Raw genomic sequence first — 15,087 nt, 5'->3', positions numbered from 1 at the left:
TTCCGGTCCAGGCGTTCCTGGAGGCGTACGAAAACTGTAAAACTCATTGGCAGCAGGGTGTAGGTGCGGAAGGGTGCTACCTTGAAAAATTGTAATCGGTTGTACTATTCACTTGAATACATTTTGTTTAAAAAAATCAGTCCTACTACTTTCAGAACAGACTATATATATATATATATATATATATATATATATATATATATATATATATATGCATGGTCTGTTCTGAAAGTTGTAGGACTCATTTTTTTAAACAAAAAAAGGCTGTTCGTAGCATTGTGAATGCTCCGCGACTAGAGCATAGTGGCCCGATATTTCAGGCAGTCGGCATCACCCCCCTTCCCCAGTTGTATGAAACGTTGCTCTTAAGACGGTATGAAACAAGTGTTGTTAAAAACAATTGCTTTATGTTACAGCTGTCTGGACTGAAATACAAAGAGTCTAAATACTCTACTCGAACAGTTTTGAATTGGTTTGTACCTAAGACCCGCACAAATTACGGGTATCAAATGCTGAACTTCACTCTCCCACATTTATTAAATGAGAAATCCTTATAAATGTATAGCTAAATAATGCCAACAACTGTTATATGTCCTGTGTGTTTGTACGTTCTTTTTTTTCTGTGAAAGTGCCCTCGTATTGTTTCTTTCGTTTGTTTTGTTAACGTGAACAAGTGTATCACTGCCAAGCTGCTGTAGGGTGCGCCGGCCTCGTCAAGCCTTGCCACTGGCTTTTTGCCGGTGCACCCAACATCGCCATGATGTTAAATAAATATATTCTATTCTATTCTTCTATAATGATTAAATTTTTACGTCAATATAACCTTCCATCTATTGTTGATGGCACCTGTACATGAACTTCGGCAAGGCAACAAAGCCGCCGATCTTATCTGCCTGCAAAAGACAAAGGTCATTTTCCTTGAAGAATTTCGCCACCTTCTGCAAACGATCCTCAGCACCATTAGGTACAGACTCTGAATATAAAAGAATGTAAAAGAGTCTTGGATAATGGGCTTTGTCTTTATCTCCGAGTCTATGCATATGGGACAAGGTAGGCCTATACGCATAGGGTTAACTCTCGCTGCCCAGAAGATAAGAAGATAAGGAAGGAACGAGATGAGAGGACAGGTTGGAGAAAGGACGTATTAAAGATTAAAATGTATAGAAAAGGACGGCAAGTGGCAACTGGCTGATTTCTCCTAGGCGGATCAATCCGGGGGTAGTGTCTATGGGAAGCGGAGCCCAAAGGGCAGTGTTTAGTCTGCCGAGGGGCCTTAAAGGTCCAATCACTCGGCGTCTATTCAGCCACCAGAATTCCCTTTTGCCCAGACACGGCTAAGCCGCGCACAGCCGAGACAAGGGTGCTCGGGTCCGTGGTGGCGCACTGCTCACCATCATATCTCCCTGCGGGTGCTCAGGAACCCGTGGCGTCGCAACTCACCAACATCTTGTAGCGCCCGGCGACGCTATAACGCGCTGGCGCTGAGATTGGCGTTCTCGCGCTAGAGGAAAATAAAGATGGACAGCGCGTGCTGGGCGCGCACGCCCGGCACACGCAGTTCGGAACTAGAAGCCTGCCACGCTGGTTGTCTCTCTCTGGTGCTGCGCTGCGACCCCGCAAATCCTTCGACAGTGGTGACCCGGCGAACCGTGCCTTCTTTCCCAGCGGCGTCCTAGCATGGCGTACTGGCAGCACCCAAGTTTCGACCCGCCGCTCCCGGCGTTCCGGCCTGCAGGCGTCGGCGGGTGGTTCGCCCAACTGGAGGCTGCGATGTACCTGAACGGCATCACCATCCAGCCGTTTAAACATGCAGTCCTTTGCGACATCCTCCCGCCCGACCTCCTGCGTCGGCTCACCTACTCTGCTTTCGGCGGCCGGCCATACGATGAGCTGCGTGCGGCCGTCTTGGCGCACTTCGGCGCCTACTACGTTCCGCCGCCGCTCTACGACGCAGCGGACCCGTTTTCGCCACCGCCAGCCTCTGGCCCTGCACCGGCCTCGCTCGCGCCCACGCCGCCTTCATCAGAACCCGGCCCGCCTCAGCAGCCGCTCGCCGCCTCGCCGCCACTCCAGTCCAGCGTCTCCGGCCCAGCCTCTCTAGCACCAACCGCACCAGACGCTACCGCATCGCCTCCGACAGCGCATCCTGCTACTCCGGACACGCTAGCAGCACTGTGCGACGACTCCATGGCCCCAAGTCCGCAGTCATTCCCTCAGCAGCTCGGTGAGGTGCCTGGCCCACCGCGGTTTGCCACGTCAGCGAACTCAGCGACAGATGCGCCTCGCGCCACCCTGTTCAGCGCCTCTGGCCATACCGCCTCCAATAAGGACGATACGGCGTCTTCGGCACAGACCGGTGAGCAACTTCTTTCATCTCCAATAGTGCTGCCGTCCGTCGAGCTCTTCCTCGACGAGTGCCCCATTCCGCCAACTTCTCTATCCTACGGCGTAGCATCGCTGCCAGCCGAAAGCTCACCTGCCGCCTCATCGCTCATTCCGCCAAAGCCGTCAGTCACTGACCTGAGTGATCGTGCTAAAGGCGAAGTGAGATTGCCGGCACCGCAGCATCTGTCAGATACCAGCCCCACTACCCCGGCGGCCACACCGCCTGCCCAAGACGCCGCACTCCAAGCCCTGAGTACTGTCACCCGCTTCTCGGAGTCTGACCCTGGCAGCTCGACACTGTCGCAGCAAGCGTCTGCTTTGGTGCCTGCCTTGAGCCACCTTCAGGAACGAATGGCAGAGCTATCCACACCGAGTAGTGCAGCAACTGTCCATCCACCAGCTGTGTTTGTTGCTGCCAGGCAGCCGTCTGATGTAGCAGTCTCAGCTCCACGGCCTGTCACTGCCACAACCTTCTTGCAGCCACCCACAGCCGACCATGCCCACACGCACATCACCACTGGCCAGTCGCTCCGGTCTGTCACTCCAGCTTCACCCAGGCACCTTGCATTGAGCCTAGCAACTTCCTCCGGCATACACTCTTAAAATGGTCCCCTTTATTAAAGGCATACATTTTTAAAATTTGTATGCTTCTAATTTACAGGTTTTTTATAACCTTTAGATATGGTACCTCTATAGTATAGGTCACGTTTCTTTTCTATAGGTCACACAAGCACTTTTAACTTAAAGGTTAACTTGCAGCCTCTAAAAGTATACCCTTTATTGAAGGCATACATTTTAGAGTTTTGTATCCCTCTACCTATAGGTATGTGAAAACCTCTTAAACTCGAGGTTTACACAGTATTCCTGTAAACCTTTAAATTTAACCTTTAAGATAAATACAGCACACCACTGCTGCATGGAATACAAACCCACAACCTTCACATGCATGTTTAAAGAGCTCTCATATTCAAGTGAGATAGGATATGCAGAGGTTGTGGGTTTGTACCCCATCTGTGGCGAACTGTATATTTCCCTGCATCCAATAAATATGATTAGTATACCCATAAATCAAAGAAAGAGTTAAGTTAACCATGCCACATGCAAGTGCATGGCTCTCAAGCCTTTGCGCAGATATGAAAGAAACTGAAATATAAAATAAGCACTTTATTTAAAACACAAAATATACACGCAATAAAACTGAACTCCTGGCAACAGAGAACTTTTCTGCTATAGACCGTTTACAGAGAGCAGTCTGCTCTGTCCACGACAGGAGGTCCGCCACTTCTGGCCTTCGAGGCGTCAGCAGCATCACCGCGCAGTGCGAAACGCTGTTGCACAGCTTGTGTACGAACGTCAAGTGACTCTTAAACAGCCCAGCTGTGATACGGATGTCATGCGTATTGTTGAAATAATTTAGCTGTTTGTTGAATTAATATCTAGATCTAATATCCCTGTGGTGTAGAGTCGGAGAAATAGATGCGCTTGTTACATGAAGGAAACCGCGAAACAATTACCGCCGTTTTTGGAGGAGCTGTCTTGCGAGTTCATGCTACTTCCAAGCAGAACAGAACGTTCATGTGTTGTTCCATGAGAAAATAAACATATCACAAACGCCGCGCGCCAGTTTATTTCAACGCCAGCAGTACCTGCGGGAGTGGCAGAACGAGCGTACCTATGCCTATAACCTTTCTCACCATCGACAAACACTGATCCAATACATCGAATGATCGGTGCGTTTTAGTCCTTTGCAATAAGTGCTTCCTCGGCTTCGGCACAGTGCTCACGAAACTGTTGTGCGAACTTAACGCTAGCATGGTGGAAGCAGCAACTGGGCGTTTGCAGAAGTCCTCAAAGGAGGCGCTTCAACATGCAATTCTGTCACCCAGTGAAAAGCTCTACAGAAGTGCGCTAATGCACAGGACAGCGGTGAAATTTATCATTACAGGACTTCGAATATTCCAGCTTATACCAGCGGCTTACATCTGCGGGTGCTTAACTTCGAGCAGTTTTCAGTTTTACTTAGCAAGAGAACACGGTCAAACGTTGCTGAGCTTCTGAAGGGATCCTTGAAAAAGATCCATACTCTTCCTTTGGAAGACGGAATGTTAACGGAGGATACCTGGACAATCGGCCGGCGATCCCACGCACGCGGACGTTTGGCTGTAAGACGCGTGCACAGTGCTGAGCGGCGAATGTTCTTGATAGCTGTGAACACATATTCCTCCATTCGGCAAAAATATCGAGCTCTGAAAAGCACGCTTTCAGGCATTCACCCGCTTTTAATCTGCAGTTTGACAACAAGTTATGCGGTCCACAAATATCGTTACGTGGTGAATTGATTGAATAAATATCAACACGCAGGTAGCTGACCGCGGTATGTGAGCACATTCGAGCCGATGCCGGCAGTCTGAAGGAGACGAGTAAATCAGCTGGTTGAAGCAAACATTTTCCAGCACCAACACATTCCATGCGCACTCACAAGGAATTTTTGTGGCGTCCGGCAGCTCGTCACCCACAGCGAGAGCCGGAGAAGCGTCTTGCAGCCGGGCACCAGCACGCCGGCAGCCGTTGAAACGAGAAGGCCCGAAGGCCAGCGATGGCGGAATGGTCATGTGACAAAATATGGCGGCGCCCATGCTCCCGCGCTGGCTACTTCTAAACCTTCTCTGCTTGAGCAACCTTCGGAGATCGTATGAATTATAAAACATTCTTTTTCTTTAATAGTGCCAAAAAACATTTCAAACGATTTGAAATCATCCCACGTGGGATCTGGCCTTCCGGCTTCAGGATTTTCTGCACGAAAATCAAAGTTTGTGAAAATGCTTGCGGGTAGGTCAGGTTTTTTAAGTAGTAGACCAGCAAGCATAATATGGTAGCCCGCTCAATGTTTTTCTGCTTCAAAAGGATGACTTCTTCTCTTCCTCCATATATCCACGAATGGCTCTCGTCTGTGTATATATGAGGTGCTGTGACTTGCACAGCTGTAGGCAGCACAATCTGTAATTAGAATTGCCGAAGACCCATGAGAATCGAATTACTAAATGCATACATTTCCCATGCACTATGCTTATGCTCCCCTTACTCCTTAACGACACAGGGATATCTTTTTTTTTGACCGAGAAAAAATAAGCCATTTGCTCTTTTTCTTTTCTCGCAGTAGGCGTTCATGCTTTGCATACTTTTAAGAGAATTTGCAGTGTTCATGCTAGCAGGGTTCAGAGCAAAAATTTCAAGAGTTTTCAACAACTTTCTTAGCATTACCTGAATTCCATGTTAACTTTTACGCTGCATTTCATACATGACCACTAATTAACATGTCCATTGGTTGTTGTTATTGAATACAGTTATGCAAACACAAGATAGAAATTTGCTAACTTACCTCGGTAATTAAACAGTGTTCCACAGAACCTTGCAAGTGACGGGAAACGTCTGCCAGTGAGGTTTCATGGCCCTGTTTTTCCGAAAAAACTCGCACAGCTTTCTTGAGCCTCTCTTCCAAGTCGTCCACTGCGCTCCCAAAACGCAGTAGCACCTCAGCACAAAGCTGTATAGAACCAAGAAAATAAAAAAGTGGTTTAATACACTTTAATGCTAGCTGCTTAAGAAATGCTTTTGGAATAAAAGTCATGTGGCTAAACCTGGGTTTTCTTTTTAAACAATGACAGTGTTTGGCTGGATAAAATTTACTGTGATGTTGTTGCCTTCAATACAAAATAATATCAGTTTTCCTTTGTCTGGGCTTTTAAATTTTCTCTGCGCCATTCCGGACAAGCAGTTGATTTACCAAGGAATATTACAATTTAGGTTGATATACAATAATTTTATACTTACGATATCTTCTACCAAGAAATAACTTGGCAGCGGGTCAACATAGTGCTGGTAGCGGTCTTTGAAGGTGATTTTGAGGAGGCACGTGACCCTCTCAATGTTAAATGTCACGCCACTTAACGTGCTTGAGGCCAGTAACTAGAACATAAAAAGACAGACATATTAAAATTCCCTCCAAAATCAAACTACATAAAATATAAAGAACATCGAATTGTCAGGATTTGTCACATATGAAAATCAAAATTCCCAACTCACCTGTAACTCTGCCACAGCCACCTCCTTTGAAATTTCAGGGCTGCACTCCTCCACATGAAGAGGAATTTTTTTTTCTGTCGGTGCCGCTGCATCTTTCTCAGAAGAGAGAGTCTCCTTATGAATACACTCTGCATAAAACAACAAAAAATGAGCATGAAAACATTAACAAAAGAGAGCAACCCGTTTCAGGATGTAGTCACTCAAACGCAAGGAAATGGAGCTCAATACAGTGCACTATGTGCATAACAATTTGGTCAGGAGCCGGTTTCTTCCTATAATACATTGCGTTATCTAACGTGCTTACATATTTTAGTTTCAGCAAAGATGCTTTTGCCATTACTTGAACCGAAACTTTCGTCTGCTGTTTCTTCCTACCTTATATCACATTTTCTAGTCTGATCACTCCATCGATTTTTCTTTTTTTGTTACTTTTGAGTCCAGGACACTGCGTTCTTCTATAGACACTTGAATATTTTCCCTCAGCATCATGCACGTTCACATCTTTAAAAATATAAATAAATAAATATGTCATGACATGCTTACGTGAATAGCAGTTCGTGTGTACTCAATCCTGGTGCCTGGCTTAGGAGGCTCCCATTTGCAACTCGGATATTTTTTCACGAGGGCATCCCCAAGGGCTTTGTATTTCCACCGTCTTTCAGCTTTATTTCCGCTGTCTATGCGGCCAGTTTCACTTCAAAAAATAAAAATAAAGTAAGATCCTAAGAAGTAACTAAGCACTATATTCAGATCGTTGAAATATAAAAATAACTCACTCAAGAAACAATGAGACCTCAGCACGAAGCTGGCGGCACTGGCTCTTATACACCATTTCAGGAAGAGCCTTTCCTTGAAGCACAGGCTGTACGTACTCGGAGAATGTTGGCAAGTTTTCTTCAAGCCAGTCACTGAACACCTACATAATAAAGAAAACTGAATCTCCGCCAAATGCTGAATACTTTATTAACCTCATAAAAACATGTGACCATAAGCATAAACCAACAAAAACAAATTTCAACAAACTCCATGTCTTGCTCAACTCCAACGAGCACAGTTGAAGTGACCAAAGTGTTTCACGTCTCTACAGGCAAGCCACCTCCTACTTTTTTGCATAAGCATACACATGCAATTTGTTAAGGGGGGACATGGGTCTTAGATATTTTTTTTATTTACTGACCAAATGCAATGAAAATGTACAGATTTATTCAGTTTCTTCTGCTGATTTCAAATATGCAATCTGTTTATTTCTAGGCCAATTAGTTCCTTAGACGATATATATATCATGCCATTGTCTGCTGAAACAATAGAAAAGAAATGGGCCACCAGAAATTTAATTTTAATATGTGGGTAGATACTGCAATGTCTGAGGAATGCAACGCTGGAAGCAGTTTTCAGTTTTTGTCCGTGTGGACAAATCGGCGTAATAGTGAGTTAACCAGACATACAGTGCCAGAAAACACGACACACATGAAACTATTAAGCCCATTTGTCCACACGGACAATAAACTGAAAACTGCTTCCAGCGTTGCATTCCTCAGACATTGCAGTATCTACCCACATATTAAAATTAAATTTCTGGTGGCCCATTTTTTCCCTATTGTTTGAGCAGACAATGGCATGATATATATTAATATCTCAGGAACTAATTGGCCTAGAAATAAACAGATTGCATATTTGAAATCAGCAGAAGAAACTGAATAAGTCTGTGCAGTTTCATTGCATTTGGTCTGTAAATAAAAAAATAAAAAAAATGCTCTAAGACACATGCCCCCCCCTTAAAAAAAAATATCACAAAACCAAGGTTCAAAATGCTTGACAATATCACTTATGCAAACGGCATTTCATGTATGCATTTTGATATCACATAATGTAGGTCATTTCTTCTGTATGAGAACAGTGGCCATGGATAGAACAGAGAATCAGCCTTAATAAACATTGTATGCGCCGTCTTTGAAAGAACGAATGCGTTCACTCGCTTTGAGTAGTTTATCTTCACTAGAATATGTATATTAAAGAAGATATCCTGTGCCCACAACACAATCTTCTCAATTTCACCAAACACTGGCTCATCATTTTTGGCAAACAGAATGATATCTGAGACAAAATTTCACGCTGTTCACTTCAGCATATGGCAAACTTGTGGCTCTTTCGCCTATATTACAGGCCTCTAGCCCACAACGCAAGAACTCAGTTGTAAGAGAAAAAGGCATGCCAAGTCTAGAGATGCTCTTTTCATGAAGGCTAATCTCACGACGTAGTAGCTGTGGTCCTTCCCAAAGATCATTGGACAATGTGATTTGAAAATACTCAGCTACAGAGAACGGAATATTCTTGAAATTCCAGAACTTCTTTGATTTTGGAAGGCAGTTCTTGCTTTCAAATCGCATGGTCCAATGGTGATGTGAAGGACCAAAGCGCCGCAACTGTGAGGCCATGTGCAATAGCATGTGATGTTTGGGCTTATGTGCTTTAGAGCCATACAACTGTACAAACAGTTCATTGTGACGTGCTATAAGGCTTTCAAGTTGTCCTAATGCATGGGGAGATATCACCGGTGAAAGTAAAAACTGTGTGACAATGCACAACAGCAAAAGACACTCACAGTGCGGCTCTAGCAATGGAGTTATTGGAATAAAATCATCCAACAAAAAAAGAAAATGCAGCAAAAGCACAAAGCTAGAACTTGCTGAAGATGGTGTGCTGAAACCTTGTTCAAAACAACGAGGGTAATCACTGCTGCTCACCATCTTATGAAAGGAAAACTCACACAGGCACTTATTCAGTTGCCTCAAGGTCAGCCATGAAGCGTCCCTTACTGCAAACCTGGCAAACATTGAGAGTTCCATAGGTACAAACCCTTCAAATAAAATGTGCATTGGGTCATAAAGGAGGTCAGTCAGAACTGAAAAGCTTTTGATATCTGAAAGCAGAGACCTTGAATTAATGCCACACTGGGCTGACAGCTCCTGAAAATCTTTCAATGAATTAGTGCTTTCAAGTCCAAGGAGGTGGCGTTCATACTGAGGTTCAGTACGCAGTGGGCAATGTATTTCATAGAAAATTTTGTGGAATTCTGCCGTTGGTACCATGCATGTCCTGCAAGCCACACGCACATTTCTAGCAAAACATTCCTTGAAACCTGCAATGTTATGACATGCTAGGGCATCTCCGATGTAGGCTAGCAAAAATCCAAAGAAAGTTTTGTCCCCATCAGCAGTCTTTAGTTGACACCCAGCTTCAAGCTGGTTTACTGTGAGGATAAAGTCGTCAAGTAGTATCCGTTTTGCAGCCTGTGTCTTCAAATCCTTTGACCTTCCAACACCAAGAAAAAAAATGTTGCTCACTTTGGATCGATCAAACGGCTTGATATTTACAAAGGTTATATAAAAAACTGTGAGCTTGCCTCTCAACCCTCTTTTCATTCCGATAGTGTTGGCAAGTTCAATGTCATCACAGTACAATACCATTACAATCATGTTCTTGTCAGAAAGTGTTGCTACAGGGTGTGTCTGATACCTGGTGCCATCTGTGAAGTCTCGGAGCAGTTCACTCTCTGAAGTTTTCAGCCCTGCCCCAAAACACTGTGCTAGCTTAGGATGCTGAAGTAGGTGTTCAAGTAAAGACTTTAAAGGAACAATATATGCCTTCTGATTAGACGGCAATGTTACTTCCTTCGGAGGAACATATATTCCCTGTGAACGGTACAGCAACTTTCGTTGCCTGTCAGAACTAATGCAAGACACATCAATGGGAGATCTGGCAACTGTCAAAATATTTGAAACGCCGCTTACAACCGTGTCCACAACAACCTTCGAGCACTTGTGCTTAGACTCAAGCTGTCTAGCTAAACAGGACAGCTTTGACAGCAATTCTGAAGAACACAAATTTTCTGTGGATTCCACACCATTACTCATCTCATCACTCTCATTAAGACAGGAAACTGAAGTGTTTTCTAATGCAGATGCAACAGAAACATGAGGCCTGATGGAAAGAGTAGGGACATCATTAAGAGGTGGCAGCTGCTTAGTTTGCAGCCCCCGACACTCATTTTGAATGTGGTTTTTGTAAAGAGCAATGCGAGGAAACTGCAGGTGACATGCACAACACACAATTACCGCCTTGTTCATGTGAACAGTGTTCAGGTGACGAGAAAAAGCATGGAAATGTCTCGTTGTAAACCTGCACAATATGCAGACATGCTTGCTGACCTTCGTTTTTCTTGGTGGATCAGGGCAGTGGTTTCCGACTGCTTGTGCTGAGATCACTCCACGTGGATCATGTACTGAGGCTATAATGAAAGCAATAAATTTGCATCACTTGAAGCCTGCATCTGCCATTAGTTAATACAAAGTCACTAAACTGATGCAAAGTGTTGGAATACAAATGCAGAAATGCTATTAAAATACTAAATGCTTTTGGGCTCGAGAAACACAAGGTCTCTTCGATTTGGCTGCACCAGCTGCGCCAGTTCAAGTAGTGCAGCACTGCTGTCGTCGCTATGCCAGTGCCGCGCGTGCCATCTGCACTTCTTGATTTGTCAAGGTACAGCACTAGTTCTGCACGAGTTCTCACCCATCGTGCACTCACTCAAGAGAAGGAGCAGAAAAAAGTGCAGCATGGCGTATGTGCCGCTCGGCTAAGAGCAGACAATGTGCATCGTTCTGCAGATTCTTGTTAAACCCATCTCCTTCAGAGCCCATTGCTAACAGATCGGCGAATGGTTGCGTATACAAGGTAGTTGGGCTGTATGCTGGTGATCAACATCTTGTTGTATAGTCAAGACTCAGGACCAGTTGTGGTCACATATGTGTACTATGGCAGTACGTGCCACGATACGGCACCTTCGCCCGCCTTGTCCTATACATTTTGTTTTTGCATAGTGTTGTATGGCGCTGGTCTTGACCTAAGAAGATGGGCAGCTGCGAACAGAGACCAGAAAATTGCGATCGATCGAGTCATTTGCGTGTGAGAGACCTGATCCACATGATAGTGTGCACAGTGACTCTGCGATATCAAAGTTACTTGTCGCCCATGGAGCTCAGTTAATGAATAAACGTTTCCCCCACCACCATGGACGTCTGATAGTCAATGAAGCACATGAGTCTTTTTGGCAGCAGCACTTTCACACAGAAGAAAGGAACCATGGATTTATACCACTGAACAGTCAATTGCGCGTCTCATTAATTAAACTTATACTCGTGGCAACTGTTTGCACCCTTAATTCTCTCGTACCCAGGCTTATGAATGGCACCTTCGCACGTCAGTAAAATTGTGAAGACATGCGGACGTTAATTGGTGAACTTCTCACGGTCAATGGCATTGTCGCCATAGTTGTTGTCCCTTTCCAAGCGCAGTAGATCTACGGAAACTTCGAAATTGGCCATAGTGATCGTGCAAGTGATATATATTGCCACACACTGTGCGCACGTTGGCGCCTGCTGGGTTGCAGAGTCCTACACTTGTATACTCGTTTTGGCAGCTGCCGTCGCACGCCAGTGTTGAAACTGGCATGCACTCTCACATGACTACTTTGCACTGCTGCAGCACTTTTCAGAACTAGTGCACTCAGAGAAATCAAATTGAAGAGACCTATAAATGAAAATGAACACACATCTAAGATTACTTCACCGCTAGATTAAGCAGATGAGGATAGACTGACAAAATACTTTAGCAATAACACGCTCAGCTCTGAAAATGTCAGAGAGCAACTATTTTCCTTTTATAATTATTTTTATAATTCTTTACCTTGACAAGAACAATGGTCCAGCTCTTTTCTGCCTTCTGTGGTGTCTTTGCCTTGAGATGGGCTCTCTTCACCTGTCCAGGGCAAGGAGTCTGCATAAAACACAGATTTTGTCTTGTTAGTTTAAAACTTTACTACTACTTATTATAGTAGGAGTACTAATGAGATGATGGCAAAGTGGTCAATTTATCATGGTGGCCAGTACTGCCATTATGTTATAACATTAAATATACATTGTGTCCAGTTTGCAAAGAATACAAGGACTCATCTGGTTGAAGGAGAAAAGTTTTGTGAGCTTGAATTGCAACTTTAATCAGTGGTTCAAAGCCTGCGGCACTGAACTATCTAGGTACTGTACTTCATCTACAACATTAAGAGTATCAGGGCAGTGACATCAATTTTATTTCTCTGTTTTTAGTTTGGAAGAAATTTTTATCATATACCACCCACGAAATGAACATCACACTCCTGGTCAAAAATAGGATGGTCAGTAGCGTAACCACACTGCCTCTCATTTGGGAAAAGTAAAGGTCACCCAAAAGGTAGTCCATTGGAGCCTCCACGGTTTTTGTCATAACAAGCACACCAGCCCTCAAACACTTAAAAACGACATTAGCCAACATTAATCCTTAACTTCGCTAATGGGTATTAAACCTAAGTTTATATTGTGAGCAGAAAGGAGCTCATTTACCTTTACTACATCCAGGTTCACAGATTTCTGGCAGAAATGACGAATCATTATTGTGTAGCTGAATGTCTTCCATATTTGAGCCGGAAAAAAAAAATGCAACACCATGCTATAGCTCCTCCTTAATAGAAAAGCTGTGTGGACATGAATGATACACACCGTTGTCTCCATGGGCTTCAGTATCCTGCGAAAGCGTGCTCTCGCCAGACCGAGCCTGTCTCGACCTCTCGCCAGATTGAGGTACATTTTCCGTTGAATTCGATGGTTCTTACCATGCATAAGAAAAAAGAGCATTGTATAGTTATTTAAGAAAACAGAAATCCTGGAGATTCTATATGGATATCTTTTTTTTTATAACGACGCATTATTTGATCGTCTAGATTATTCATTTCCGGCACTGCATATCAAAGTTCATTTTGCAAACCGTAGGCATATGCGTTTCGCGTCAGTCAAACAATTAAGTTAGGAGTACAATAAAAAAAAAATTAAGGACGCAGTACGGGGTCGTTTACACTGAGCATGAACACAGCTCCTTGTGGCTGCACGCGTGCGGAGCAGCATTGCGACCAAGCCGGTAGCAAACACGTGCAAAGTGGCAGATGACACGAAGCACCACATCGAGGTCCTTATTTACTTGTGCCAGTGTGCATTTATTGGTGACTGGGTTTGATGCAATGGCAGTCCGCAAGTTCGTGGCCACGTGGAACCGTCTTGCCGCTAAATGTGTACATGAGCAAAAGCATAACGGCCTGTGGGGCGAGTTGGTGCATGATGAAATGGACGGCGGCGCAGCGACAGTGACACACGACATGTGTGCGCGTGTGTTCCTGTCCAGTGTCGTTCCGTTGCGCCGCCGTCCATTTAAGCATGAGCGAAAGCCACCGAAGGCAGATTATCGGCCTTTTCTTTTCTACAACGATAACAAGCAGCTGACACGAGCGCGCATTCAGTTAATGTGCTTCTGCGAACCACATATGAAACAACCGTTATGTTTCGCTCCCGTGGACTTGATTGTCAGGCGCGAAGGGGCATACTGGCAAAAGCGGTCAGTTTATTTCAGCACCTCTTTTCAACCAGCAGAGCGAGGCGGACGCGACAAACGCGGGAGACAAGAAACATGGGCCGAAAAGAGAACAAAGAGCTTCCATCCCACGTCAGGCACGTTTGCCTGACTGTAACAACCTGTAATAACAACCTGCTGGCGGCCAACGCTTTGAGTACAAACAGCAGCGCAAAACATCAAAACATGCTGCGTGAAACATCTTAAATCACAGCGTTTCAATCTTTAGTGACAGAAGCCAAGCGCCCGCGTGAGAGCATAACATGCAACACTTGAGCGCGGGTTAATTCTTTAACATCACGCGAAAACGGCATGTAACACAAAACGGCTACAACACTTGCAGTTTCTTACTTCTAGGATACCTAATTTTCGTTTACAAGAGGCAACATTGCTTGTCAGGTCACATAACACGAAACATTATACTCACCGAGATCAGTGATCCTGCTGTGGTTGCTGGGGCTATGATTGCAGTAATCACAACGAATCCTGTCCTCGGCAACGCCTGCCGTACACATCACCATGTATTGTCGGCACTCACACTGTGGTTCATTGCAGCGGCCGCGGAGTATTCCGCAAATGTCGTGGTGTCGAACAGGCATCGCAGACAAATTTGCACAACACGTGCACGACGTTTTGGCGGCTTTGGTTGTTTATAGGCTTGGGATGACGCAGTACTAGAGGTACAGCAGCACCGCCTGTGTCGTTTATAGGAAACATTCAGATTCAGCTATAAGACTATGTTTGCTATACCTGCTAAAATATTATCAAAGTTTTCCGACTTTCGAGTACTATATCTTGTTGCTTACACTAGTTGAAATGTTAAGTAGTGTGTATGACTATTATCGAAATGCCGATGTTAAACCGCACCCGAGCCGCTCCTCCCGCAGTAAGCCATTGCAATCCAGTATATAGCTGCGCGCGCTGTTTGAACTCAGAATCTCCTTTCTTGAACGTCGTCACCGAATGTGGCAACGTGAACTTCGCAAAAGCTTAAACGTATACGGCAAACGCTCGATCAGCTCTAAAGGTTATGGTTAAAGGCATACACAAGCCGTATGCCTCTAAATTTAGGTTGTGACCTCTGTGGAGAAGTATGTAAACCTATAAAGCTTGCGACGAATGAAAACA

General features: G+C 44.7%; 1 protein-coding gene across 2 annotated transcripts; it reads right to left on the bottom strand.

Moving 5' to 3' along the window:
• Positions 1 to 5,790: 5,790 nt before the first annotated feature.
• On the bottom strand, positions 5,791 to 14,885 carry LOC149356425 (uncharacterized). Of its 2 annotated transcripts, XR_016291642.1 has the most exons (10): positions 14,387 to 14,884; positions 13,061 to 13,166; positions 12,903 to 12,985; positions 12,214 to 12,303; positions 10,677 to 10,756; positions 7,245 to 7,384; positions 7,012 to 7,162; positions 6,469 to 6,596; positions 6,217 to 6,351; positions 5,791 to 5,929 (listed from the first exon to the last, which is right to left on the bottom strand). XR_016291642.1 is itself a non-coding variant. In XM_089584182.1 (9 exons), the coding sequence occupies exons 1-9, from the start codon at positions 14,556 to 14,558 to the stop codon at positions 6,330 to 6,332; spliced, it is 972 nt and encodes a 323-aa protein (XP_089440308.1). In that variant the 5' UTR covers positions 14,559 to 14,885; the 3' UTR covers positions 6,008 to 6,329. The 2 variants fall into 2 exon arrangements, 1 of the variants encoding a protein (XP_089440308.1); XM_089584182.1 differs by lacking the exon at positions 5,791 to 5,929 and having other exon boundaries at positions 6,008 to 6,351; positions 14,387 to 14,885.
• Positions 14,886 to 15,087: the final 202 nt, after the last annotated feature.

This window comes from Amblyomma mixtum, chromosome 3 (genome assembly GCF_055824585.1).
Source record: "Amblyomma mixtum isolate Tamu chromosome 3, ASM5582458v1, whole genome shotgun sequence".
Taxonomy (NCBI): domain Eukaryota; kingdom Metazoa; phylum Arthropoda; class Arachnida; order Ixodida; family Ixodidae; genus Amblyomma; species Amblyomma mixtum.
The sequence above is the reverse complement of the archived record's forward strand: the minus strand, read 5'-3'. Positions and strand labels throughout refer to the sequence as shown.

Excerpts from the sequence above, each read along its gene's own strand:
- LOC149356425 (XM_089584182.1), bottom strand. The coding sequence starts at position 14,558 with ATGCCTGTTCGACACCACGACATTTGCGGAATACTCCGCGGCCGCTGC. Across the intron at positions 12,304-12,902 it reads TGAACCTGGATGTAGTAAAG|ACTCCTTGCCCTGGACAGGT; the intron begins GTAAATGAGCTC and ends TGTTTTATGCAG. Across the intron at positions 6,352-6,468 it reads TGGCTGTGGCAGAGTTACAG|TTACTGGCCTCAAGCACGTT; the intron begins GTGAGTTGGGAA and ends TTTATGTTCTAG.